The sequence below is a fragment of the Chlorocebus sabaeus genome, chromosome 11, assembly GCF_047675955.1.
Source record: "Chlorocebus sabaeus isolate Y175 chromosome 11, mChlSab1.0.hap1, whole genome shotgun sequence".
NCBI classification, from domain to species: Eukaryota; Metazoa; Chordata; class Mammalia; order Primates; family Cercopithecidae; genus Chlorocebus; species Chlorocebus sabaeus.
Genome location: NC_132914.1, coordinates 128,020,064 through 128,044,927, shown reverse-complemented (window position 1 = coordinate 128,044,927; position 24,864 = coordinate 128,020,064). Strand labels below are relative to the sequence as shown.

The 24,864-nt window shown below is 45.8% G+C and overlaps 1 protein-coding gene and 1 pseudogene across 9 annotated transcripts in view; one reads left to right on the top strand and one right to left on the bottom strand.

The window, feature by feature from the left end:
- Window positions 1-24,864, top strand: part of STX2 (syntaxin 2) — a 53,209-nt gene that overhangs the window by 7,227 nt on the left and 21,118 nt on the right. For 4 of the 9 annotated variants that reach the window (XM_008005226.3, XM_008005228.3, XM_073021242.1 and 1 more), the window contains 3 exons: window positions 5,715-5,789; window positions 11,684-11,783; window positions 20,291-20,365. In XM_008005226.3, the coding sequence (XP_008003417.2) occupies window positions 5,715-5,789; window positions 11,684-11,783; window positions 20,291-20,365 (250 nt within the window). Of the gene's footprint in view, window positions 1-2,902; window positions 3,138-3,174; window positions 3,195-5,714; window positions 5,790-11,683; window positions 11,784-20,290; window positions 20,366-24,864 lie in introns of those variants that run through there. The other 5 variants (XM_073021236.1, XM_073021240.1, XM_073021237.1 and 2 more) reach the window with 3 other exon arrangements.
- On the bottom strand, window positions 17,905-17,994 carry LOC119624105 (small nucleolar RNA U13; annotated as a pseudogene).

Here is a 24,864-nt window from a genome sequence, read left to right as displayed (position 1 = left end):
TCAAAAAAAAAAGAAAAGGTCGAGTGATTTCTCCCAGACTTGAGGGCACATAGTACCCTCAGCCCCATGAGGGATGGAGTTAGGACAGAGCGGGCCACCGAGGTCCTTCCTGTCCTTGTGTCATGGCCATTTTGTGCTTGCCAGGTCTCAGTCTGTGTGTGTCTCTGTTTCCATTTCTTGCCTTCTGTCATTTGTGTGTACTTCCCCACCCTCCTCCCCCTTGTCTGTGTCTGCCCTTTTCTTGCTCTTCATTCATTCATTGACTCGTTCGTTGCCCTGGTCATCGCTGACTGGCGGCTGTGTGCCAGGTACTGCTGTGGGCAGGATGCCTGCGTTGTGAAAAGACAGAAGTCCTTGCTCTCATGGAACCTGCAGCTGGGAGATAGACAGCAGCTAAGCAGATGAATCCATGTCTTTTGCAGTCCTTGCTGTGAAGGAATAAGCAGGGTGAGGGTGTGGGTGTGGCTGCCTTGGCCGGGCAGGTCAGGGGGCTACCCCTTGAGCTGAGCTGTGGATAAGAAAGTGGCTGTGGACAGGGCTGGGGGAGGGCGCCCTGGGCAGAAGACACAGCAAGTCCAGAGGCCCAGAGTTGAGAACGAGATCATGCAAGGGGCAGAAAGATGCTGTCGGTAGTGAGTGAATGGTCAGTGGTGGGCGGAGGTGAGACATGAATGAGCTGGAGAGGTTGGCTGGAGCCAGATCATGTGGGTTTCTCTTCATCTTCACCACCTGATGTAAAGGGGCTGCCCCAGCTCCCAAGTTTAAATCCTCTCTAGTTCAGGCTCTCCGGGCTTCATCATGTCAGTTTTGATCCTTATTCCTCGGACGAGATCATGGGATGGGCCCTTGGTAGCTCAAGATTAACCTGGCAGTGTCTTATGTCCATGTGCCGTGCTGCGGGCATCCAATTAATTGCAACTGCTTTGGAGAGCAATTTGGCATTGTTTAGTGATGCTGAAGATGCTTCAACCCCATGGCTCAGGGGTCCTGTCTCTGCATATGTGTGTGTTCCAGAAAACCAGCCCGACATGCACGTGCAGCCGTGTAACTGTGGTTTGTTATATTGTTGGTAATGGAAAAATGTTAGGGACAATAGGAGCCTGGATGAATAATACATCGTGGCTTTTTATGTAAAGGAGTGTACGCAGCAGGTAAGATGAATGTATAAGGTTGAACCATATGGTGTGGTTTCACCTAACACTAGAGTGATATATGCTGAGTGGAGAAATCTGAATGTATAGCTGACAGGAAAAAAAACAAAAAAAATGATTAAGTTGCAGAGGCAGGCCGGGTGCAGTCACTCACGCCTGTAATACCAGCACTCGGGGAGACCAAGGTAGGAGGATTGGTTGGGCCCAGGAGTTCAAGGCCAGCCTGGGCAACATGGCTAGACCTCATCTCTAAAAAAAATATGTGTACCTGTAGTCCCAGCTACTCAGGAGGCTGAGGCGAAGGGGTCGCCTGAGCGCAGGAGGTCGAAGCTGTTGTGAGCTCTGATCACACTACTGCACTCCAGCCTGGGTGAGAGCAAGACCCTGCCTCCAAAAACAAAAAAAAAAAAAACAAAAAATTGCATAAGTATAACACTACTTACATAAAGTCTAAGTGCCTGTTAAAAAGTATTTATATAACAATAATGGGAACAAGTGTTAGTAAAAATACAAAAAAATTTAAAACAGTGTAACATTTTATCATAGGTATAAAAGTGTAATTCACCATACATAAATATGAGAGAGTAGGTTATGTTTAGCACCATAGTTACACACCGGCCCAGAGTCAGCATTTACTCACTTGTTTTTTGAGACAAAGTCTCTCTCTGTCACCAGGCTGGAGTGGCACCATCGCTGCTCAGAACAGCCTCAATCTCCTAGGCTTGGGGGATCCTCATAAGTGTGAGCCACCACGCCTGGCTGATTTATGTATTTTTTGTACCAAAAATAGGGTATCACCATGTTGCCGAGGCTGGTCTCAAACTCTGGAGCTCCAGTGATCCTCCCAGTTAAACCTCCCAAAGCGCTGGGATTATGGCATGAGCTGCTGCACCCGGCCAGCTTTTACCTACGTTTAGTTACAAGTCTTCTTTTCTTTTTTTACCCAAGTGATTTAATTGTGAAAAATAAGTCAAAGTATTCTAGCAACATAGTACTAAAACCACTGTGTCTATGTCAAGGTTTGTAATTTATTTGTCTACAGTTACTATTTGTGTGGAAGTTCCTTAGCGTGTGTGTGTGTGAACAACATGCAGAAGAAAGCCAGGATTCTGTCCAGCTTTGGATTCTGCCATTTGTGATAGTTCAGCTTCTGTTGAATGATAAATGATGATTGTTCCAATGACTCTCTTTTCTGTTATGCGGTTTCTACACCAGGAAGCTACCTGCTACCTGTTCCTGACAATAGTATTCACACGGGGGAGCTGTGATTTTACTATAATGCTGCTTTTAAGGAGACTTCTGTTAACATGGAACAGAAATGGAATGCTGATATTTAAATGTTTATCCTGTACTTTGACACTTGGGAAATCAAGTATGTCATATAGGAGCGTATTCCCTGGCTTTTAGTAAACGTTTGCCACAAGCGGTTTGGTTATTTACAATGAATTCCCTCTCATAATCATAGCTGTTGTACAGCTGTTGCACTGTCTCAGCTTGAAAGACTGAACATGGACATTCATTGAAGATGAGAATAATGTAGCTTAGGGATAAAGCCAAAAAGATTGCTTTGGTCATTTTTTTTTTTTTCTGAATGGAAAAGCAAAGACAGTATTATTGGGTCTGTTTCCTGTTATCTAATCAGTTTTAAGAGTTCCAGGTAGAAATAAGACATATAAGTCAAAGCTTAAGAATAAGAAATAAGACAGTAGAGGAAACATATTCCAGTCATGTGGATCTTTCCTGGTCTACAGGTAGAGAACCACATTGTTTACCAGCAAGCGAATGACTTGGAACAAAAATCTGCCCGTGCCATGGGTTCAGAGTGGAGGAGGATTGGCGCCACACCACTGTGGGGGTGCATCGCACAGCATGGGACAGTCACCATGGGAGAGGAGGACTGAGTATCTGGTTGTTTACGCCACGCCACTGTGGGAGTGCATCGCACAGCATGGGAAGGTCACCATGGAAAGCGACTTGCTTTCACAGGGAAGTGTGGTGCTGGGGAGCAGTGAGATGGTTGCAGCCTCTTTGCTGGAGCCGCAGGTGCAGTCTCCACAGTAGCATCTGCCTCGTGGGATTTGCCTCAAGATGGTCTTATGGTGTGGGGTAGGAAGTGGTGGGAAGCGGTGGGTGTCAACCTAAACAAGACAGGCTGTCGCTTGTCCATTGTTAAGCCTGGGTGATGAGGACAGTGAGGGCTCACCCATAGTATTCCTTCTACTTTTGTATATGTTTACAGTTTTCCAAATAAACAAAAATAAGGTGACTTTGAATCTAGAACCTAAAGTTACTGACAGAGCAGGGAGGTGTGAGATGCCCTGAGAGCCACGTGGCACCTCCAGGGTGGGGTGAAGCACTTTTATGGCCCCGGGCTCAGGGCCACCAGCCATCTGCAGCTCAGTTTCAGCTCTCCGCCCCTCCTCCCCACCCCCTCCATGGGTATTTGGGTGAATGCACAGTCAACGACTTAACGTGGTCATGCTTCACTCCGTCATTCCTGGCCCTGTGCCTCTGAGACCGCACAGCTGAGACGACAAGGCAGATAGCCACAGGGAAGCAGTGAGACCCCGGGCCCAGCTAGTGGGATTTAGTTTGCCCAAGTGAGCGCTTGGAGACAGGGAGGGAGCAGACTGTGGGCCCGAGAGGCGGGGCTGGCACCCACGGGAGTAGATCCTCTTTCTAAGAGAGGGAGTCCCCGCAAGGGGAGTCTGTGGGGCCTGCATGGCTGGTGGGGCACCGCAGCACAGCTCCTCCGCCATCCCATCTTCCCCCAGGGCAGAGTGTGCTTGTCAGAGCAGGGTGTGTGGAATCACAGCCACAGGCCGCTTCTGCTCTGCTGTCCCTGCTGAGTGATCCCTGCACTGTTTCCGCCTCCTCACTGGCAACGTGGGGCCCATAAAACTAATGAGAACATGTGTGGAGCGTGTTTCAAATTGCCTACCACTTGTGCGCTGGAACCAAAGGACAGCTCTTAACTCTTTTTAAGAGGGTCAACATGGTACAGCTGTTAAGATGGGGAGTTCTGGAAAGTCAGACGGACTGGCTTCACCTACTGGTTCGGCACCGCTTAGCTCCGAGACCATAACCGTTGAGCATGTGTTCTACTCTGAAGTAGCCATGCCCGTACCTGCCTCATGGCGGGGATGGGGGTGTGGTCCCAGGAGGATTGACAGATAACACACCTGGCCTGCCTCCTGCAGACCCTGGGCACTGGCACTCAGTATCTTCAGCCGTTCTTTTTTGGTTTTTAGAGTGGTGTGGGATCCTGGAGAAGTGTGTTAAACTATGTGGGGTCTGTCTTAATGTTAGTTTCTGCTGCTTGTCAGTTGATTGCCATTTTGTCTTGAAGTGCTGCTTTGCTTAGAATGACAAGTGTACGGGCTGGATGCAGTGGCTCATGCCTGTAATCCCAACAATTTGGGAGGGTGAGGTGGGAGGATTGCCTGAGCTCAGGAGTTTGAAACCAGCCTGGCCAACGTGGTGAAATCCTGTGTCTACTAAAAATACAAAAAAATTAACTGGGTGTGGTGGCAGGTGCATGTAATCCTAGCTACTCAGGAGGCTGAGGCGCAAGCATTACTTGAACCCGGTAGGCGGAGGCTGCAGTGAGCCAAGATCCTGCCACTGCACACTCCACACTCCAGCCTGGGTGACAGAGCGAGACTTTGTTTCCAAAAAAAAAAAAGAGTAAGGACTAGAAGTAATTTCAAAAGCCTTTATTGGTTTATATATTAATATGACCTATGAAAGTAGTGTTACCTTATAAAATGCTGATAAATATCTTATCCTTAGGGTCTTCTGATGGAGATGGGAGAATACTATCTCTATTTCATGGACAAGAGGCAGAGACTGAGACAAGCTAATGGGCTGCTGGGGAGGAGGCTGGAGCCCAGGTCTTCAGCTCCTGATCAATGATCGTTCTTCTGGATGATGCTGGGGTTTTGTTTTGTTTTGTTTTTGTTTGTTTTTAGATACAGGGTCACTGCAGCCTCAACCTTCTGGGCTCAGGTAGTCCGCCCACCTCAGCCTTCCAAGTAGCTGGGACCACAGGCATGTGCCACCATGCCTGGCTAATTTTTTGTGGAGACAGGGTTTCATCTTGTTGCCCAGGCCGGTCTTGAAGTCCTGGACTTAAGCAAGCCGCCCTCCTCAGCCTCCTAAAGTGCTGGGATTACAGGCATGAGCCACTGTGACCAGCCAGTGTTTTTACTGTTTATGGAAAATATGCAACACAAGCAGTTTCGCTTCTTGAAGGTGAAACTGGCCTGTGTGATGTTGACTTACATAGTGAAAGCTAAATGATTCTAAGCAGCTTAGTTCTGAGAAAGCCACCCCTTGCTTCTCTCCAGGTCTTGCACCCCCCGGCTGCTTCAGCCAGGATCTGTTCTGTTGAAAATGTTGTGGAGTTCAGTTGGGGTAGATAGTGGTGGCTGCTAGTTTGTTACAATTTGGTGCTCTAGTGAGTTGAGATCTTGTGGGTATTGAACTGTTTTTGTATTTCAGTTCTCTATTTGTGCCTACATAAAAATTTTAAAAATCTGAATTTTCCATTTTTCATTGTAGTGTAGGAAGAATGATGATGGAGACACAGTTGTTGTGGTTGAGAAAGACCATTTCATGGAGGATTTCTTCCATCAGGTAAGAGCGTTTAATGGAACACAATCGTAGCCTGCCTGCCTGCCCTCCCTCCCTCCCCCTCTCCCTTTCTCCTTCCCCCCCTTCCTTTCCTTCCTTCCTTCCTCCCTTCTTTCTTTTTCTTTTTTTTTTTTCTTTTTCTTGTTTTTGGAGACAGAGGCTCACTCTGTTGCCCAGGCTGGAGAGCAGTGACACAGTCTCGGCTTACTGCAACCTCTGCCTCCCAGATTCAAGTGATTCTCTTGCTTTAGCCTCCCAAGTAGCTGGGACCACAGGTGCGTGCCACCACGCCTGGCTAATTCTTTTTTGTTTTCATTTTTAGTAGAGATGGGGTTTCACCACGTTGCCTAGGCTTGTTTCAAACTCCTGAGCTCAGGCAATCCGCCTGCCTCGGCCTCCCAACGTGCTGGGATTACAGGCGTGAGCCCCCGCGCATGGTGGCTTTCTTCTTTAAAGATGTGTATCAATATGATTGTGCATTTATAATATTTGAATTAATATTCAGCTAATATTTTAAAAAGTTGTTTGAATTACATAAGTTCTCTGGAATTTTTAGTATGATCACAATGTTAATATGAGAAAAATGCAAATCATCGTTCTGGTGCAGTCCAGGAGGGAATGGGGTGCGGATGGTGGAGCTGTGCACGCGGCCTCCGCGTGTGCGGGGGCCAGGCCTGCAGCGCCCTCTGCTGGTCGGTGCCCGCTTCTCCCACCCGGCGCTGGCTGCTGCAGGAGCGCCTCCTCCTTGCAGGCTGCCTTTGGGAGGTCCTGCGGCGCCCCTTAAGAGAGTTTTACAAAGGCCTCCCTGCAAGACCGGCAGTGTCTCAGAACGAGGACTCCTTGGTTCTTCAGGAAGTGGTGGTTCCGGCAGCAGAGGTGGCACCTGGCTGAGGCGCAGGGGTCAGGTGTGCGTGGCTCCCACCAGCACTGCTGCCCCTCCACTGGTGGGAGTGAGTCCTGGGGGCAGGTGCATAGAGCAGAGGGCTCAGGGTCTGAAATCGGTGACTGATCAGCGGTATATGAGCTCAGGTAGGAGACTCAGAGGAAAGTCACTGGTGACCCAGTGGCTGATATTTTAAGACGTGGCGGCCTGCCAGTGCTGGGATCCTGTCTGAGGTGTGAGGCCTCCCCCTCCTGCTTATCTCCCCAGCACAGCTCTTGGGCTTAGGCCCTGCTGAAATTCTCAAACCTAAGAACTATCTGATCTAATGTGGCATAATTTCAAATTTTTGAAATTTAGTCACAGAACAAATACATTGACCTTGTAAAACATGAAGGAACGAAAACACACGTCCAGTGGGTTTTTAATGACGGAACCTTCGTTGCAGGACTTGCCTTGATTATGCTGAGTCTCATGGGATAGTTTCACTCGACAGCCTCAGCTGGCCTAGCAGTGCCTGGATTTGAACATTTTAATAGATTTATAAAAGTATATGGAAAGTTATTAGTTTTTCAGACTCAATCCGAATTTCTTGAATATCTCACGTAAGCCTAGTCACTGGTTTTCTAGTATTTATTAGTTGCTACTGTTATCTAAAGGAAAAAACTATGAGATTAAATTGTAGGCTACAAGGAAGTTCCTTTAAGGTATAAAGGAGTTAAGATGCTTGGATTTCCTGATTTCACTTCTTGGAAATGAGACTTTTAAAATTGTCTTTAGCCTTCCTGCCCCCTTTGTCAAATTATTATTTTTCCGATTTTATTCCTTTTACTTGGTTGCTTAACTCCATACAAGTTCTTTGTAAAAATGTATTTATTTTAAAGAATCTCCTGCCATTAGGTGTTGCATTTAATAGAAAAGTTACATAGTGCAGGCCAGGCGCAGTGGCTCATGCATGCCTGTAATCCCAGCACTTTGGGAGTCCGAGGCAGGTGGATCACCTTAGGTCAGGAGTTCCAGACCAGCCTGGTCAACATGGCAAAACCTGTCTCTACTAAAAATACAAAAATTAGCCAGGCATGATGGCGGGCGCCTGTAGTCCCAGCTGCTCGGGAGGCTGTGGCAGGAGAATCGCTGGAACCCGGGAGGCGGAGGTTGCAGTGAGCTGAGAACACGCCACTGTACTCCAGCTTGGGCGACAGAGTGAGACTCTGTCTCAAAAAAAAAAAAAAAAGAAGAACAGAAAAGTTACATTGTGCAATTCACTGACTGCCATTAAGCTGTGGTCTTTGTCTGTCTGGTGCCAGTCTGTCTTTGCTGCTGTTGTCTCGGGGCATGTGGGAAACAGGTTACTCGTGCGTTAGGAAGGCTTGCCCAGTGCTTGTCCTCACTGGGTTCTAACTTAAGCTCAAGCGTTCATTTGTTAAATAGTCAATTTAGTTTGCACTTAATTTCTGTGAAATGACTTCCTAGACAAATACAGAAACAAGTAATGTTTGTTAATATAAACTCATTCTGATCTTCAATATCACATAGAAGTTTGCAAGAGAAATGGATTTCACACGGCGAGTGTTTGGTTAACACAAACAGCTCTCTGAAGGGTGGCCAGGGAGCCTCGTTTCTGCGAAGATGATTTCTAACGGAGCCAAAGGACCCCCGTGCTGTGTTATTCCCGGACATAAAATGCTAGCTGGCACCATTCTCTCTTGGTGCCTCTCTGGGTGTGGGTGTGTAACCCTGCAGTTTCCTGTTCCTCTGGAGCCACATGGGGGCTTGGAGTTAGCAGCGGTATATATTGCAGAACTCTCCAAGAGTTAAAATAATGGTTTTTTTGCTTTTACTTTCTAACATATGTGTATTACTTTAGAAATGGTAATTTTGCTTTCTTTTCTTGAGAAAGAGCCTCGCTCTGTCACCCAGGGTAGAGTGCAATGGTGTGATCTCGGCTCACTGCAGCCTCCTCCTCCTGGGTTCAAGCAATTCTCTTGTCTCAGCCTCCTGAGTAGCTGGTACTACAGGCACGCCACCACGCCTGGCTAATTTTGTATTTTTAGTAGAGATGGCATTTTGCCATGCTGGCCAGGCTGGTCTTGAACTTTTGATCTCAAGTGATACGCCTACCTTGGCCTCCCACAATGCTGGGATTACAGGCGTGAGCCACTGGCCTGTGTGATTCTTTAATACTTAGACTTTTCAAATCTGGTCTGGGGCTTGGCCTAGGAGTCCTTGGGGTCCCTAAGATCCTTTCAAGAGGATTCTGTGGTCAAAGCTCTTTTCAAAGTAATACTAAGATGATCATTGCCATTTTCACACTCTCATGACTGCACAGTGACGGAGTTTCTCAGAGCCAACACACCAAACCCAAGAGTATCTGTGATGATCAGGGTGCTTTCTATTAAGCTAGACATTAGATTTACAAAAAGTGCAAATCACTGCCCCTGTTTCCACTGATTTTTTGGAGATCTGTTTTTTTCACAGAAATGATAACACATGATAACATAAATAACATTATGTTGACATGTGTGTCAGTTTCCTGCTGCGGCTGTAACAAATCACTGTGGTTCAACAACACGTTTATCACCTCCTCCTAGTTCCAGGGCCTGGAGAAGCTCAGGTGCTGGCAGGGCAGAGCTGCGAGCCTCCTGGAGCTGCCTCCCTCTCCAGCTTCCGCAGGCGGCCTGTGTTCTTGGTTTTCCTCCACCTTCAAAGCCATCACTCCAGCCGCTGTTTTCATGATCAAGTGTCCTTTTTCCAACATTGGTCCTCTTGTCTTGTCTTATAAGGACTCCTGTGGTTCCATTGGGCCCACCCAGATAATCCAGGGCAGTCTCAAGACTCAACTGGATCACATCTGCAAAGTTCCCTTTGCCGTGCCAGGTGACATATTCACAGACTCCGGGATTAGGACGTGGATTGTGCCATGACATGTAACGGTTCATAATTCAAGGTGACATATTCACAGACTCCGGGATTAGGACGTGGATTGTGCCACGACATGTAACGGTTCATAATTCAAGGTGACATATTCACAGACTCTGGGATTAGGACGTGGATTGTGCCATGACATGTAACGGTTCATAATTCAAGGTGACATATTCACAGACTCCGGGATTAGCATGTGGATTGTGCCACGACATGTAACGGTTAATAATTCTTTTTTTTTTTTTTTTTTTTTTTAAGAGCAGGATCTTGCTCTGTTGCCCAGGCTGGAGTGTAGTAGTACAATCACAGCTCACTACAGCCTCAACTTCCTGGGCCCAAGTGGTCTTCCTGCCTCAGCCTCCTGAGTGGCTGGGACTGCAGGCATGCACTATTGTGCCTAGCTAATTTTCTTTCTTTTTAGTTTTTGTAGAGATGGGGTCTCTCTGTGTTGCCCAGGCTGGTCTTAAACTCTTGGCCAAAAGTGATCCTTCTGCCTTGGCTCCCAAAGTGTTGGGATTACAGGCATGAGCCACTGTGCCTGGCCTATAATTACTATTTTAAAATGAGGAAGGAGGTAGGAGCTGGCAGCAGAGCATCTTGCCTCAGGGCTCACCTTGCTACTTCTGTAGCTGAATGTCCCTCTACTGCTGTCTTCTAAGAACACTTGCGACTTTAACCCATTTATGCCTAGTGTTCCATTATTGGAACGCTAAGCTTGTGTGAGTTATTTATATCCTACTGCTCAGGGTCATCGCCAAGGTCTGATTTTTCACACACACAAATTGTAGCCTCTAGCATAAATGGGTTAATGAGGACCGACCTGGAGAATTCAGCATAATTCCCATCTCAAGATCCTTAGTTTAGTCACATCTGCAAAATATCTTTTGTCCTATAAGGTAAGTCACAGGCCCAGGGATTAGGACCTGAACATCGTTAGGGTCACTTTTCAGCATGACATAGAGGTTTTTGAAGATAATGTTATGACTCCATCTAGATAAATCTTGCTAATGATACATTACATTTTGAAACACATATTGAATTTAAACATTTAGAGGTCAAAGATAACAATTATGAAGGTTTGGCTGTATGAGCTGTAGATACCTCCTCCCATAAGAGTATTATTATTATTATTTTCTTTCTTTTTTTTTTTCAGACAGAGTTTTGCTCTGTTGCTCAGGCTGGAGTGCAGTGGTGCGATTTCTGTTCACTGCAACCTCCGCCTCCTGATTCAAGCGATTTTTGAGCCTCAGCTTCCTGAGTAGCTGGGAGCACAGGTGTGTGCCACCTCAGTCGGCTAATTGTTGTATTTTTAGTAGAGAAGAGGTTTCTCTATGTTGGCCAGGCTGGTCCCAAACTCCTGGCCTGAAGTGATCCGCCCACCTTGGCCTCCCACAGTGTGGGGATTACAGGCGTGAGCCACTGTGCCGCATGTTTTATGCGCTTACTTCCTGGTTGTGCTGAAAATGGGTATTAGTAGTGTACGCTTCTAATTGGCCCTGTCTGTGTCATGCTTGCGACTTGACTAGGAATTCTTACAGCCTGATAGGTTTCCCTGGTGAATGTTGATTGGCACTGCTTTAGGTATGAAGGCACAAATATTCATAGGGTATATCTTTATTTTTTTAATTTAATGAGACTGCCGGGTGCGGTGGCTCATGTCTGTAATCCCAGCGCTTTGGGAGGCCGAGGTGGGCAGATCACGAGGTCAGGAGATCGAGACCATCCTGGCTAACACGGTGAAACCCCGTCTCTACTAAAAATACAAAAAAAATTACCTGGGCGTGGTGGTGGGTGCCTGTAGTCCCAACTACTGGGGAGGCTGAGGCAGGAGAATGGCAGGAACCCAGGAGGTGGAGCTTGCAGTGAGCCAAGATCACACCACTGCACTCCAGCCTGGGTGACAGAGTGAGACTCTGTCTCAAAAAAAAAAAAAAAAAAAAAAAAAAAAAAAATTATACCAGTGTGAGAATGAGAGAGGCTTTTATTTCTTATGTGGTAATTATTTATTTCCCTCCTTTATTCTTCCCCTTTTAGGGCATGAAAGTGGTCACAGATTTGAGTTTGCCATGCTATAATGACTCTCTCTCTCTCCTAGGTTGAGGAGATTAGAAACAGTATTGATAAAATAACTCAATATGTTGAAGAAGTAAAGAAAAACCACAGCATCATTCTTTCTGCACCAAACCCAGAAGGAAGTAAGTTGTTGGTTTTCACAACAAAAAGTTTGTCTGTCTGTGTGTCTCTCTTGCTGTCTGCAGCACAGGCCTCGACTCTGGCTTCACGTTAGATTCAGGGGCGTTTGTACGAAATACTGATAAGCTAGTCTGAGGCGTTCCGCCGGGGTGAGCCAGGGCGTCTGTGTGGTGTGTTTTAAAGCTGCCCGTATGATTCTCATGGCCAGCCCGAGTGAGGACCGCGGGTGGATCAGATCCTAAAGAATACACGAAAGTGGCTTCGCAGAACTTAGGAGCCAAGATTAGACCACAGGTCAGCAAGACAGCAGTTTATGTTCAGAGGGCAGTGAATCCGGGATTGATTTGGAAAACAGTACTTGTAAGAGCAGAGTGAAATAGGAAGACACACTGAGGTGACTCTGAAAATCTTAAGGAGGAGCTTTTGTATGGACTGTGCTGCGTTCAGTGCCTGTGGAGGATGGCACAGAAGAAATGCTTTTTTTTCTTTATCTGCTTCACATTTGCTTCCTTTTGAATCTGAGGCACACAGAAGAGTGAAAGGAGCTCAGTGGAAGCAGCTGGAGAACCTGGATTTTTGTCCCAATTTGCTTCCCCACGGTATTTGCATCTCCTCATTGGGAGAAAAGACATGATTTTATTTTATTTACTTATTTATTTATTTTTTTGAGACGGAGTCTTGCTCTGTCGCCCAGGCTGGAGTGCAATGGCGCAATCTCGGCTCACTGCAACCTCTGCCTCCTGGGTTCACGTAATTCTCCTGCCTCAGCCTCCCGAGTAGCTGGGACTACAGGTGCCCACCACCATGCCCGGCTAATTTTTGTATTTTTAGTACAGACAGGATTTCATCATATTGGCTAGGCTGGTCTCGAACTCTTGACCTTGTTTTCCACCCGCCTCAGCCTCCCAAAGTGCCGGGATTATAGGCATGAGCCACCGCGCCCAGCCATATCTACTTTAAATGTCATTTTCTCTGTTTGTTGTTGGCATATAGAAATACAATGATTTTTGCATATTGGCCTTGTACCCCTTGCCTAATCAGTTATTAATTCTAATATCCTCTGTAGCTAATGTTGGATTGTCTCTGTACCCAATCATGTCATTGTGAATAATAGTGACAGTTTTTTCCTTGCAGCTCTTATGCTTGTTAGTTTTAACTGACTTATTTAGCTGACCTCCAGTACAGCTAAGTGGTGATGGGGGCACACGTATTTTTGGTCTTGGAGGAAAGTTGCCAGCAAATACATTTTTTGTTGGACTATTACTTAGTGTAGCCGTACGTTGAAAAAATAAAGTAGTATTAAATTGAAAAAGAACGCATTTTAAAATTGTGTGTGTCTTGTAAAATAAGGTTCTGAGCCTCTGTTTGTGCCTTCTCAGTAACTCAGAAGCGTGTTTCCCAACATGTTTCTGGAGCCGCCGTCTCATGAGCTAGTCCGTGCAGCCAGGGTGCTGCGGCCAGATCCTTCCCCAGACCTCTTCGTGCCGTCGTCCAGCCCCTTTTGGGAAGTTGCAGTACCCTTAGAATGAATAATCAAGGCTCTGAGAAGTCTTCCTAGAAGGAAGCCTGTTTAGCTTTGTTTAGTGTTTCACACATTTATTTGCCCGTAGGACCTTTTATGTCCCATCTGTTAACATCATGCTTAATGCTTAGGAAAATTCTATTTGAATAAGTATCAGCATGTTTTTTTGGAATAATTTACCTCCAAAACATTTTTGCTGCCAAGTCATAGCAGATATAACTATTTTTTGAGTAAATTTAGAACTGTTACTGTTTGATGATAGTCCCTTTCGGGCTCTAAAGAAAACCATTGCTTTTTTGTCTTTTGTTTTGTGACAGAGTGTGAACCAAAATGTAGGCAGCAGCCTCCAGCTGCTTCCTTGGTTGGTCTTTAAAAAGCAAAATGCAGTGATTCCCCTCTCCCAATGACGGGCCTGGGATAATGCAGAGGAACAGGCTCTTGGCCTTCCCGCCCTGTTCCTAAAGAGAGGGGAGGGTGGGAGGGAGGAATGGGGACTGCGGTGCTCCGCCTCCCCCGTGCCTCCCCATCCTCGGGCAGGCGCCCTGCTTAGGTCCTGGTGAGCAGGCGATTCCCAGGCTGCTGCCCTCCCCGAGATCCCCCGTCAACCTCCGGACCTGGGGCAGGGCTGGGCACGGTGGCCGCCAGGTGGCGCCAGAGGCAGCCGGTCCCGGGCGGGTCCCCGGTCCTAGCACCGTGCGCGTCGCGCCACCTGCAGCCACGGATCCCAGGGCAGAGAGGTGGACGAAGGACCTTTTACCTGCATTTTTCTTTTTTCACTTCCTACTTTTGTATTATTCCTTTTTTCTTTTGTATTAAAAGAGCGTCTTGGCCGGGCGCGGAGGCTCAAGCCTCTAATCCCAGCACTTTGGGAGGCCGAGACGGGTAGATCACGAGGTCAGGAAATCGAGACCATCCTGGCAAACCCGGTGAAACCCCGTGTCTACTAAAAAAATACAAAAAAAAAAAAAAACAAAACTAGCCAGGCGAGGTGGCGGGCGCCTGTAGTCCCAGCTACTCGGGAGGCTGAGGCAGGAGAATGGCGTAAACCCGGGAGGCGGAGCTTGCAGTGAGCTGAAATCCAGCCACTGCACTCCAGCCTGGGCCACAGAGCGAGACTCCGTCTCAAAAAAAAAAAAAAAAAAAAAAAAAAAAAAAAAAAGTCTTTGCAAAACGTAGATGTTTCAGGCCCTCCAAGACACGGATCCAGCCCTGCAGGAGCATGAAGCGTGTGTGATTCTGGTTTGGGTTTTAGTGACGGCGAGGCTGGGATTCCCCTGCAGGGCGGCGGCGATTTGATTTGCTCCTGCAGTCAGCCGTCAGCCTGGCTTGCGCCCTGTGTTCAGGGGCCGTCGTCCTGCGGCTGCGCGCGCTCCCGTTTTCTCCGCTTCCTGTTCCCTCAGCAGGTCCCTGGGGCTCCCCTCCGACTGTGCTGGGACCGCTTCTGCGCCGTCTCCGTCTCCAGCGCCGCCTGCTCCCGTGCGTTCTGTGCTTTTCTGCGGGAAATCAGACTCATGGAGACCTGGGTCCTTGTGCGGAAGCCCCTGAGGGCCCTGGAGGAAGCCGCACCTCTGTGGCTCTGGCTTCAGATCCTGTTCCACTGGTTATCCCTGTGTGGCCTTGGACGCATCACTTAACATCTCCGGGGCTGTTCCCACACGTGTGAAATGGGCTAGTGGTGGCATCTGCCTTTCAGTGCTGTTGTGATTCTTCCCCCCGCAGCCCCAGCGGAGTCTCCCTCTGTCGACCAGACGGGAGTGCAGCTGCGTGATCTCAGCCCACTGCAGGCTCAGCCTCCTGGGCTCAGACAGCCCTCCCACTTCAGCCTCCTGAGTAGCTGGGATTACAGGTTTATACATATCATATGTATATAACATATATACACACACATATAAATAATATGTATATATATACACACACACACTCTTTTTTTTTTTGTGGAAACAACGTCTCACTATGCTGCCTCTCTCCTGTCTCCTCCCCTGCAGGGCATGGGGGCTGCTCATGGGACTTTCTGCCTTCAGAAACGAAGCCGTGAACCCCCGTAAGGAGCTGCGTGGCCAGGCTCCGGCAACCCCCTCCCACTGCAGGGCCTTACTAGGGAGCCTCGGCTCCAGGACCCCTGCCCTGCTTCAGCCCAGCTGCCCCCACCACAGGCTGGGACTACCCCACCCGAGGCCTTCCTGCCCTTGCGGTTCCTCTGTGCTTCCTTCTTACCTCCTTCAGTGAAGATTCGCTATGATCTGAAGTTATCCTCAGTTTAGTATTATTCTCGAAGGATATTTTCACTGAGTAGAAGGTTCTAGTTTAGAAGTTACTTTCTTTCACCACTCTGAAGATTTAAAACATATTTTTCCAGTGTCTTTGGCTTTACTTTTTTTTTTTGTCAGCTAATTAGAGATTTTAAGGTATTTGGTTTTTGGTCTTTGGTTTTAGCAGTTTTACTTTGATGTTTTGAAATGTGGTTTTCGTTTTCTTTTTCCCTCTTATAAGGCTTCTTGAATCTTTGGATTGCATTTTCTGGCTGTGTTTTGAAAAACTTTGGCCATTACTTCTTCAAATAGCATCCTTGCTCCTTTTTCTGTCATCTCTCTTTGCGACTGGAATTGTCTTTTAGAGCTTTTGACTGTATCCTTTCTGTCTGTCCTCTGTTGTTCTCTATTGTTCATCATTTTCTCTATATATTTCATTTTGAAAATGTTTTCCCGACTTATCTTTCGATTTCTCTTCAGCGATTGTCTTGCAGGTCAGGGAATCTTTCTTCATCTATGGAATTATTTTTGGATTGGTTTTAACTCCTGGATTTGGTTCCTTTTAATACTGTCCTATTCTCTGAGAAAATTTATGATATTACATTTTATCTCTTTGAATATAATTTTTTTAACGTTTGTGTCTTGTAACTTCATTAACTGGTGCCTCTGTGGATGGGTTAATATTGTCCGTTTTTGTTGGTTTTTTTGGTGTGTGTTTTTTTGGTTATTTTTGATTTGAGTTTTGAGCTTTGTATTGGAATGATGTGTAGTAATAATTCGAGTCCTGAATGATATTTTCTTTATAAAGAGGTGATGTATTTTTATTTCTGGCAGATGGTTAGAAGCGCCAGCAGTTCTGGACCTGATTTTAGGGACTGAGATGATTTAGACTGAGGCTTCAGCCCCTTCGAGGGACAGCTTCCCACCTGACTGTCCTCCGAGGGCATCGCCTCTCCGAGTCAGCAGTTTTCTCAGCTTCTCTGCAGCCCAATTGCCTTTTATGGAGTTGGCACCTGCCCCCTGGTAAAAGTGGCTGCAAAAGTGGGGCCCACCTCTTTGGGTTTTCTTTTTCTGAGTCTTCTTTCCTGCCTTGTTAGGTTTCTTTCTTTTTTTTATTGTTTTGTTTTGTTTTATTTTGTTTTGTTTTGTTTATTTTTGCACCTTGTTAGGTTTCTAATGGCTTTCCACAGATTTGAAAAGAGTAATGTCTACCCTTTCTAATTGTTCTCAGCAGGATTGAGCTGAATCACCTAGGCCGCTGGAAGAGGAGGTTCCCGATATCAGTGGTTGGAAATGCCATGTTTGTCACATGTGACCTTATGGCCGGTGTCTCGCAGGATGAGACAGGCAGTGCCTCTTTCATTTTGCTGATGAGCTGCCTAAGCCCCTGTGTGCCTGTGGTGGCAGCAAGGTCACTCTTTCCTTCCTGAGTGCCTCCCAGCCCTGCTGTGTAAGAGCTCAGGGCTTTCTTTCCCCAGGGAAGTGAGTCCTGCTGTGGCCCACCAGCTCAAGAGGGAGACTCTCATCCACCAGCAGGCCCGGCTCTCAGATCTCATGGTTTCTGTGGCTGCACAGTGGCTCACGACTGTCTCCCGAGTCTGATTGTCCTCAGCTGTGCTCAGGCGCTGGCTGGGCCGGACCGCTGCACAAATACCCTTGCTGTGTGTACATTTTAACTTCGACGCCTACACTCAGCCCTCATTCCCCAGGCACAGTGGCCAGGCGTTGGGGGTGTTTGCATCCGCCTCATGCACCACGGGAGCCAGCACTCCCGCCACAAACTGTGGACCTACCCCCCTCTTTATTCATAGCAAGTCTCTGTAATTCCTGTTAAATGCCCCATTTTATAAGGCATTTTGTGTTCCCTTTACTGTCCTAAAATGAAGTTCATAGATGATATAGCCTACCTACTTCCATAATTTTTTAAAAACGTGTAATATCCAAACTAATATGAAGAAGACATAAAATGGAAGTAACTTACATACTGAAGTACAAATTGTATTGTGCAGGCTCAGGCACAACACCAGAAAACGAAATTCAGGCACTTGCCCCCTACAAACAAGTCCTGTGACTGACAGCCAAGACTGCAAGCTGATGAGGCGTGATTCAGATGCTGTCAGCAGGCTTCCCTGTGCTTTTCCTAAGGCAGTTGTGTTGCTGAAATAGAATGAAGTACAGCTTTCTCGCCGTGCAGAGCGGTGTCACGGCAGTTGCATTCCTGAAAATCCACTGGATATTGAAACGATGCAGATGAAAATAGGACTTATTTGTAAGCTGGAGTTAGGTTCTGGGCTCAGGAAAACAGGTCTTTTCTCCTGCCCGAGTGAGCAGTGTCCATTTGGAAGTTATGCAGGTCAGCGGGTGATGTGCTGACATAACGAGGTTTGAGGGTGGTACATCTCACACGTGCATGGACACCCCGTCGTCATGCTCAGGAACGTTGTGTGGTGCTGGCTGGTGCCATTCCTGGCTCCTATCTTCTGGCTGCCAGTGGCTCTGCCTTTTTTATGATGACTAGAAATACCCCACAGATTTCAGAATACCTCTTGGGGTGGTAGAAAGATTCCCCTGAGAATCTCCCTTTAGAAACATGTTCACAGAGGAGAACCACGAAATGGCCCCTTTGTGTCTAGTTTCTCTTTTTTTCTAGTTTCATCCATTATCAGAATAATTTTTCTCCTTTTTTTTCTTTTTTCTTTCCTTTTTTAAATAGAGATGGCATCTTGCTAGTTGCCCAGGTTGGCCTTAAACTCTTAGGCTTAAGTGATCCTCCCGCTTCAGCCTCTGAAGTAGCTGGGACTACAGGTGCACACCATTGTGCCCTGCTTAAAAATTATCTTTCTAGGCTGGATGCAGTGGCTCACGCCTGTAATCCCAGCACTTTGGGAGGCCGAGGCGGGCGGATCACGAAGTCAGGAGTTTGAGACCAGCCTGGTCAATATGGTGAAACCCCAACTCTACTAAAAATACAAAAATTAGCCGGGTGTGGTGGTGGGGGCCTGTAATCCCAGCTACTTGGGAGGCTGAGGCAGGAGAATTGCTTGAACCCAGGAGGTAGAAGTTGCAATGAGCCGAGATTATGCCACTGCACTCCAGCCTGGGTGACAAGAGCAAGACTCCGTCTCAAAAAAAAATCTCTAATGCATCTTTGCTGATGTCTTTTTTTGCTCAGAAGCCTTCAGTGCTGACTGGTGCCCTCAGTAAAAGCCCCAAAGTCAGGCGGGCCTGCACACTCCTGCCCGGGCAGCCTACAGTCGGCCTTCTCCCACACCAGTCACTTCAGCCCACTGTCCTGCTGCTCTGTGCTGCAGACCCTTCTCCTGCCTGGAATGGAAGCCACCAGTCTCTCCACTCCCAGTTCAGATGTCCCCTCCTGCGGGACAGCTGCAGTAGACGCCTCTTCTCCTGGCCGCCCATGGTGTTTTGTGAAACGTGTCTTGTCTGTTGTTAGTTTCTGCCTGGCATTGGGGCTTCCTGGGTTTGTCTTATCTTTTTTTTTTTTTTTTTTTTTTTACCAAGTTATTAGATCTCTGGTGATCTTCTTAGCCTCCTTGCATGACATGAGCCTTCACACACGTAGAGCACTCAGTAGGTATTACTGGTGCGTGACCTCTCACCTCTGGACATCACTCAGTCTCTGATCTGGTTCTGAAACCCTGGAGGATCCAGGCTGCATCTGATGACCACAGCTGAGCGTGGAAAGAAGACTTAGCACGCGCTGGTGTGCAGTGGGTACTCGGGGCACCCTGCGTGTGCTCAACTGAGGGGGCGCCGGGAGGAGAATGGGCATCTCTGAAAGCTTTCATTCTTGGCCAGGTTGTCTATGGTGGAAACGTTTGCCATTTCCCCGGCTGACGCGTGTGAGATTGAGAGAGAGAGGCAGGCGCAGGACTCTGTGAAACGACAGCAGGGCTCCAGAGATGGGCTGGGGGCCTTCCTGTCCCAGCAATTTCTGGCCAGAGGAGAGGGAAACCCCCTCAGGTCACTTCAGCCACCGGACTGGCAGACGTGAGTGTGTGGCATGGAGCAGACATCCTGCCACCCTCCTGGGCTCTGGGGAAGCCAGGCGTGAAAGCAGAGGCTGCCGTGACGCCCTGGGGTGGCCTTCGGTCTCAGCACCGCCCTGGAGTGTTGGCCCCTGCTCTGCCAGCCTCCCTCCATGTCAGGAGGCCGGCCCCTGCCTCCGTCGCCCTCTGCTTGCAGCCCTGAGTGTCTGAGAAGCCAGGCCAGGGCAGCCGGCCCGGCAGCACTGAAGTGGTGGCTGTGATTCTTCGGGCATCTTGGGGAGACAGCTGATAACACCAGAGAAAAGCACACACACAGGAGACTTTGTTGAGATCATCGTTATGTCTCCGTTTTCCTTTCCCAGGTCTAGGTGTTAGCAGTGGATTTAGGCAGCCGTTTCATTCATTGGTGTAGACCAGCAAGTCTCAAACTTGTGTCACCTGGAGGGTTTGCTAACTCAGCTTGCTGGGCCACGCCGCCACCTCAGTTTCTGAGTAGGTCCAGGGTGGGGCCTGGGGATTTGTGTTTCTACTAAGGTCCCACCTGATATTTATGAAAGCTGCTGTCTAGGAACCCACCTTGAGAACCACTGGTATAAGTGGTAGTTTTTCTTACAGAAAAAAAGTGAATATTTACTAAGGATACTGTTTCACTTAAATTCATTGGATATCATTTATGTTGGATGTTATAGCTCAGATGCTGTATTTTATTTTTTTATTTTAAATGTTTATAGAAATAAAAGAAGAGCTTGAAGATCTGAACAAAGAAATCAAGAAAACTGCAAATAAAATTCGAGCCAAGTTAAAGGGTAAGTTTGAAGTTTTATGTTTAATTGGGAGTGTGGGTTTTTGTTATTTTATTCTTTATTGGTTTTTGTTATTTTACATTTTTAAAAATTAAAATTGTGACTGCTTCAAAATAAATTATTTGTATGTAATTCAGAGTACTAATTCATGTTGAAAAAGGTTGTGTGTTTGCTTATAAACTGTTACTGTTACATTTTTTATGGCATTTCAGGCTAAGTTGCAGATGTTCGGGAGGGTGAATTGCCAAGCTCTTCTTAAATGGACCCTTTAATTGCTCGTTTCTTTCAAACTCAGTGGAATTTATTTGATGATGTTTGGCATTCCGCTTTAGCAGCAGTCGTTTTTTGGAAGGCTTATGGCTTTTACCTGGGACTTAAACAGAGGTTGCTTTTTCTTGATTTGGTAGAAGAACACATTGTATTTGATTTTTGCAGAATGGCATCACGATCAAAAACAATCTCTGTGCAGATGATAAAATACTTTTATTACGGTATTACGACAGGTTTCAGATGTGTGCAGAAGCAGAGGGCGACCACAAGCTAACCCCCCAGCTCCACATTTCTCCATGAGCTCCCACCCCGACCCGCTCCCAGAGTATTCTGAAGCCCACCTCAGGCATCTGAGATTTCATCAGTGTGTATTTCAAAAGCAGAAGCTTCCCCCAGAGCACACCCACAATCATATCGAAACCCAAATTCATTATAATTACTTAATAGTACAAAATATCCAGCCAGAGATTCTGTTTCCCCAGTGGTCTTATGATTTTTTTTTTTTTTAAACAGTTTGCTTGAATTGAGTCCCAAGTAAGGACCAAACTCTGGCTTTAAAAAATGAGAGTCTCCCTTCATCATTTTTCTCTCTGGCACTTTTTCCTTTGGTTGGTGAAACCAGGTCATTTGTCCCACAGAATCGGCCACGCTGCAGATTTTGCTGATTTTACCCCTGCAGCGTGTTTAATAGGCTCTGCCGTCCTCTGAATTTGCTGTGGGTTGGTAGTTAAAGTCTCCAAGCTTTATCTGATTCAGGTGTTTTTTGTGGGTTTTTAAAATGTAAAGATGCAGCATCTGATTACAGATTTTATGTCCTCATGGTTATGTTAAGATGTTAGTGGTGATATTAACATTTTTTCTTGGCTCTAAGTAAGTTCAGTAAAATTTTAAATAAGATATAACATTCTTTTCTATTCTGTGATATTGTCAAAAATGGATGATTGTTTCCAAGATCCATAATTCATTAGCAGTTGCGAGCAGTAATATCTTGATTTTTTTTTTTTTTTTTTTGAGACGGAGTCTCTGTCACCCAGGTTGGAGTGCGATGGCATTTTCTTGGCTCACTGCAACCTCCACCTTCCGGGCTCAAGTGACTCTTCTGCTTCAGCCTCCTGAGTAGCTGGGACTACAGGCGCCCTCCACCACACATGGCTAATTTTTGTATTTTTAGTAGAGACAGGGTTTCGCCATGCTGGCCAGGCTGGTCTCAAACTCCTGACCTCAAATGATCCGCCCGTCTCAGCCTCCCAAAGTGCTGGGATTACAAGCGTGAATATCCTGATTTTATTATTCCTTCTTTGTTTAGTTGCTGGAATAGTTATTTAAAAAGAAACCTTTCCCCTTCAACTCTTGAATTGGATAAAGTTTGGAGAATCTGTCAGCCCACAGTAAATACAGAGGACAGCAGAGCCTGTTGAACGTGTTGCCCTGCAACAGCAGGGTGAAATCAGCAAAGTGTGCAGCAGGGCAGGTTCTGTGGGACAAATGACCTGGCTTCTCCGACCAAGGGAGCCAAAGTGCATTCTGGGTCACAGATCATGGAGGACAGAGAGGATCAGCGTTGTACTCTCTCTCTCTCTGGTGTAATTTTCATAGGTCGGTTCCCTGGAGTCCTCCAGAGATGACCAGGGAGAGTCTCTGTTGCTGCTTCTCGTCCATCATCGTGAACACATGGATTTAAACACATCTGATGTTTTCATTGTTGCGTTCTCCTCAATGCTCAGATGGTCTCTTTGGCTAGTAAGGTGGACTCTTGAGTCCTTTTGGTAGGCCCCTCATGTCTGTGACAGCCTTTCCACTTTTTGCTGTGACAAAAGGACCCATGCTCATTTTACCCCTTTCCTGCCCTGGGCCTGGGATCAGCCATTTCCCCAGGGAGCCCCGCTGCTGTGTCTGAAGAATGTTATCTAGACACCGAGGTCGGCATACTGGGGAATGTATTGCCATACATGACGATGACCTGACCATTCTTTCCTGGGCTTTTGCAGTGGATTGGGCTAAGATTTTTTAAAAAGATAAAATGAATCATGATTTGTTACTGAGACTCCAAATTAAGAATAAAGGAAGGACTAAAAAAATTTTTTTGAAAGGATTTTTACTTAATACAGGCAATATTACATCTTTATCTCCTTTCAACTATGCCCCAAATTCTGGTTCTCACTGACACTTACATAATTATTCACTTGCTTTTCATAGTACACGCAACAACAGACCCAAACTAATTATGCCAGCATCTACTGTCAAGAGTATGATTACTTAAAAGTTTATTTTTTATTTTTTGTGTCATTCTTTTTGTCTATAGTGTATCCCACTGGACTATATAATCAGATCATTTGTTGTTGCTGTTGTTGTTTGAGCTGAGGTCTTGCTGTGCTGGCCAGGCTGTAGTGCGGTGATTGTTCACCAGTGTGATCATGGTGCACTACAGCCTCGAACTCCTAGGCTCAAGTGACCCCCCAGCAGTTGTGATTACAGGCACACGCCACTGTGTCCAGCTACAAATTACTGGGTTTCAAAGTTACTTTGAATGGTTTTTCCTCTGTGTGTTTATTTATATTTTTGAGATGGAGTTTCGCTCTTTTCCCCTAGGCTGGAGTGCAATGGCACGATCTCGGCTCACTGCAACCTCTGCCTCCTGAGTTCAAGCAATTCTCCTGCCTCAGCCTCCCTAGTAGCTCTGATTACAGGCACCTTCCACCACGCCTGGCTAATTTTTGTATTTGTAGTGCAGACAGGGTTTCACCATGTTGGCCATGCTAGTCTCAAACTCTTGACCTCAAGTGATCCGCCTGCCTTAGCCTCCCAAAGTGCTAGGATTACAGGTGTGAGCCACCGCGCCCGGCTCCTCTGTGTGTTTATATCATTAACTTGACTTACTGTTAGTTTTGTTTTATTTTTTCCTTTGAAGTTTAGGGATTAATGCTTTTAAAATTTAATTTTGCATTATAGTTTTGTGAAGTATTTATGTTATTCTGAAGTCAAATTTATAAAACATATTCAGAGTCTAGCTTCTTTCTTTGTCCCCCCCTTGTTTCTCCTTTCCCTTTAGCGGTACCTAGTTTTAACATTTGTTGATTATGTTTCCATTTTTTTGGATGAGTAAATATGTATTTGTATTTATGTGTGTATATATATATCTGTGTGTATCTGTGTATGTATGTGTGCATATATGTGTATATGTCTCTCTGTGTGTATCTGTGTATATATGTGTGCATATATGTATATATACATCTGTGTGTATATATGTGCATATATGTGTATATATGTGTGCATATATGTATATATATCTGTGTGTATCTGTGTATATGTGTGAATATGTGTATATATCTGTGTATATATGTGTGCATATATGTATATATATCTATCTGTGTATATATGTGCATATATGTGTATATATATCTGTGTGTATCTGTATATATGTGTGCATATATATATCTGTGTGTATCTGTGTATATATGTGTGCATATATGTGTATATATATCTGTGTGTATCTATGTATATATGTGTGCATATATGTATATATACATCTGTGTGTATCTGTGTATATATGTGCATATATGTGTATATATATCTGTGTATCTGTATATGTGTGCATGTATGTGTGTATATATCTGTGTGTATCTGTGTATATATGTGTATCTGTGTGTATCTGTGCATACGTGTGTATATATATCTGTGTATATCTGTGTATATATGTGTGCATATATGTGTATATATACCTGTGTATCTGTGTATATATGTGTGCATTTATGTGTATATATATCTATGTGTATCTGTGTATGTATGTGTGCATATATGTGTATATGTCTCTCTGTGTATCTGTGTATATATGTGTGCATATATGTGTATATATATCTCTGTGTATCTGTGTATATATGTGTGCATATATGTGTATATATATCTGTGTGTATCTGTGTATATATGTGTGCATATATGTGTATATATATCTGTGTGTATCTGTGTATATATGTGTGCATATATGTATACGTCTGTGTGTATCTGTGTATATATGTGCATATATGTGTATATATATCTGTGTATCTGTATATATGTGTGCATATATGTGTGTATATATGTGTGTATCTGTGTATATATGTGTGCATATATGTGTATCTGTGTGTATCTGTGCATACATGTGTATATATATATCTGTGTATATCTGTGTATATATGTGTGCATATATGTGTATATATACCTGTGTGTATCTGTGTATATATGTGTGCATTTATGTG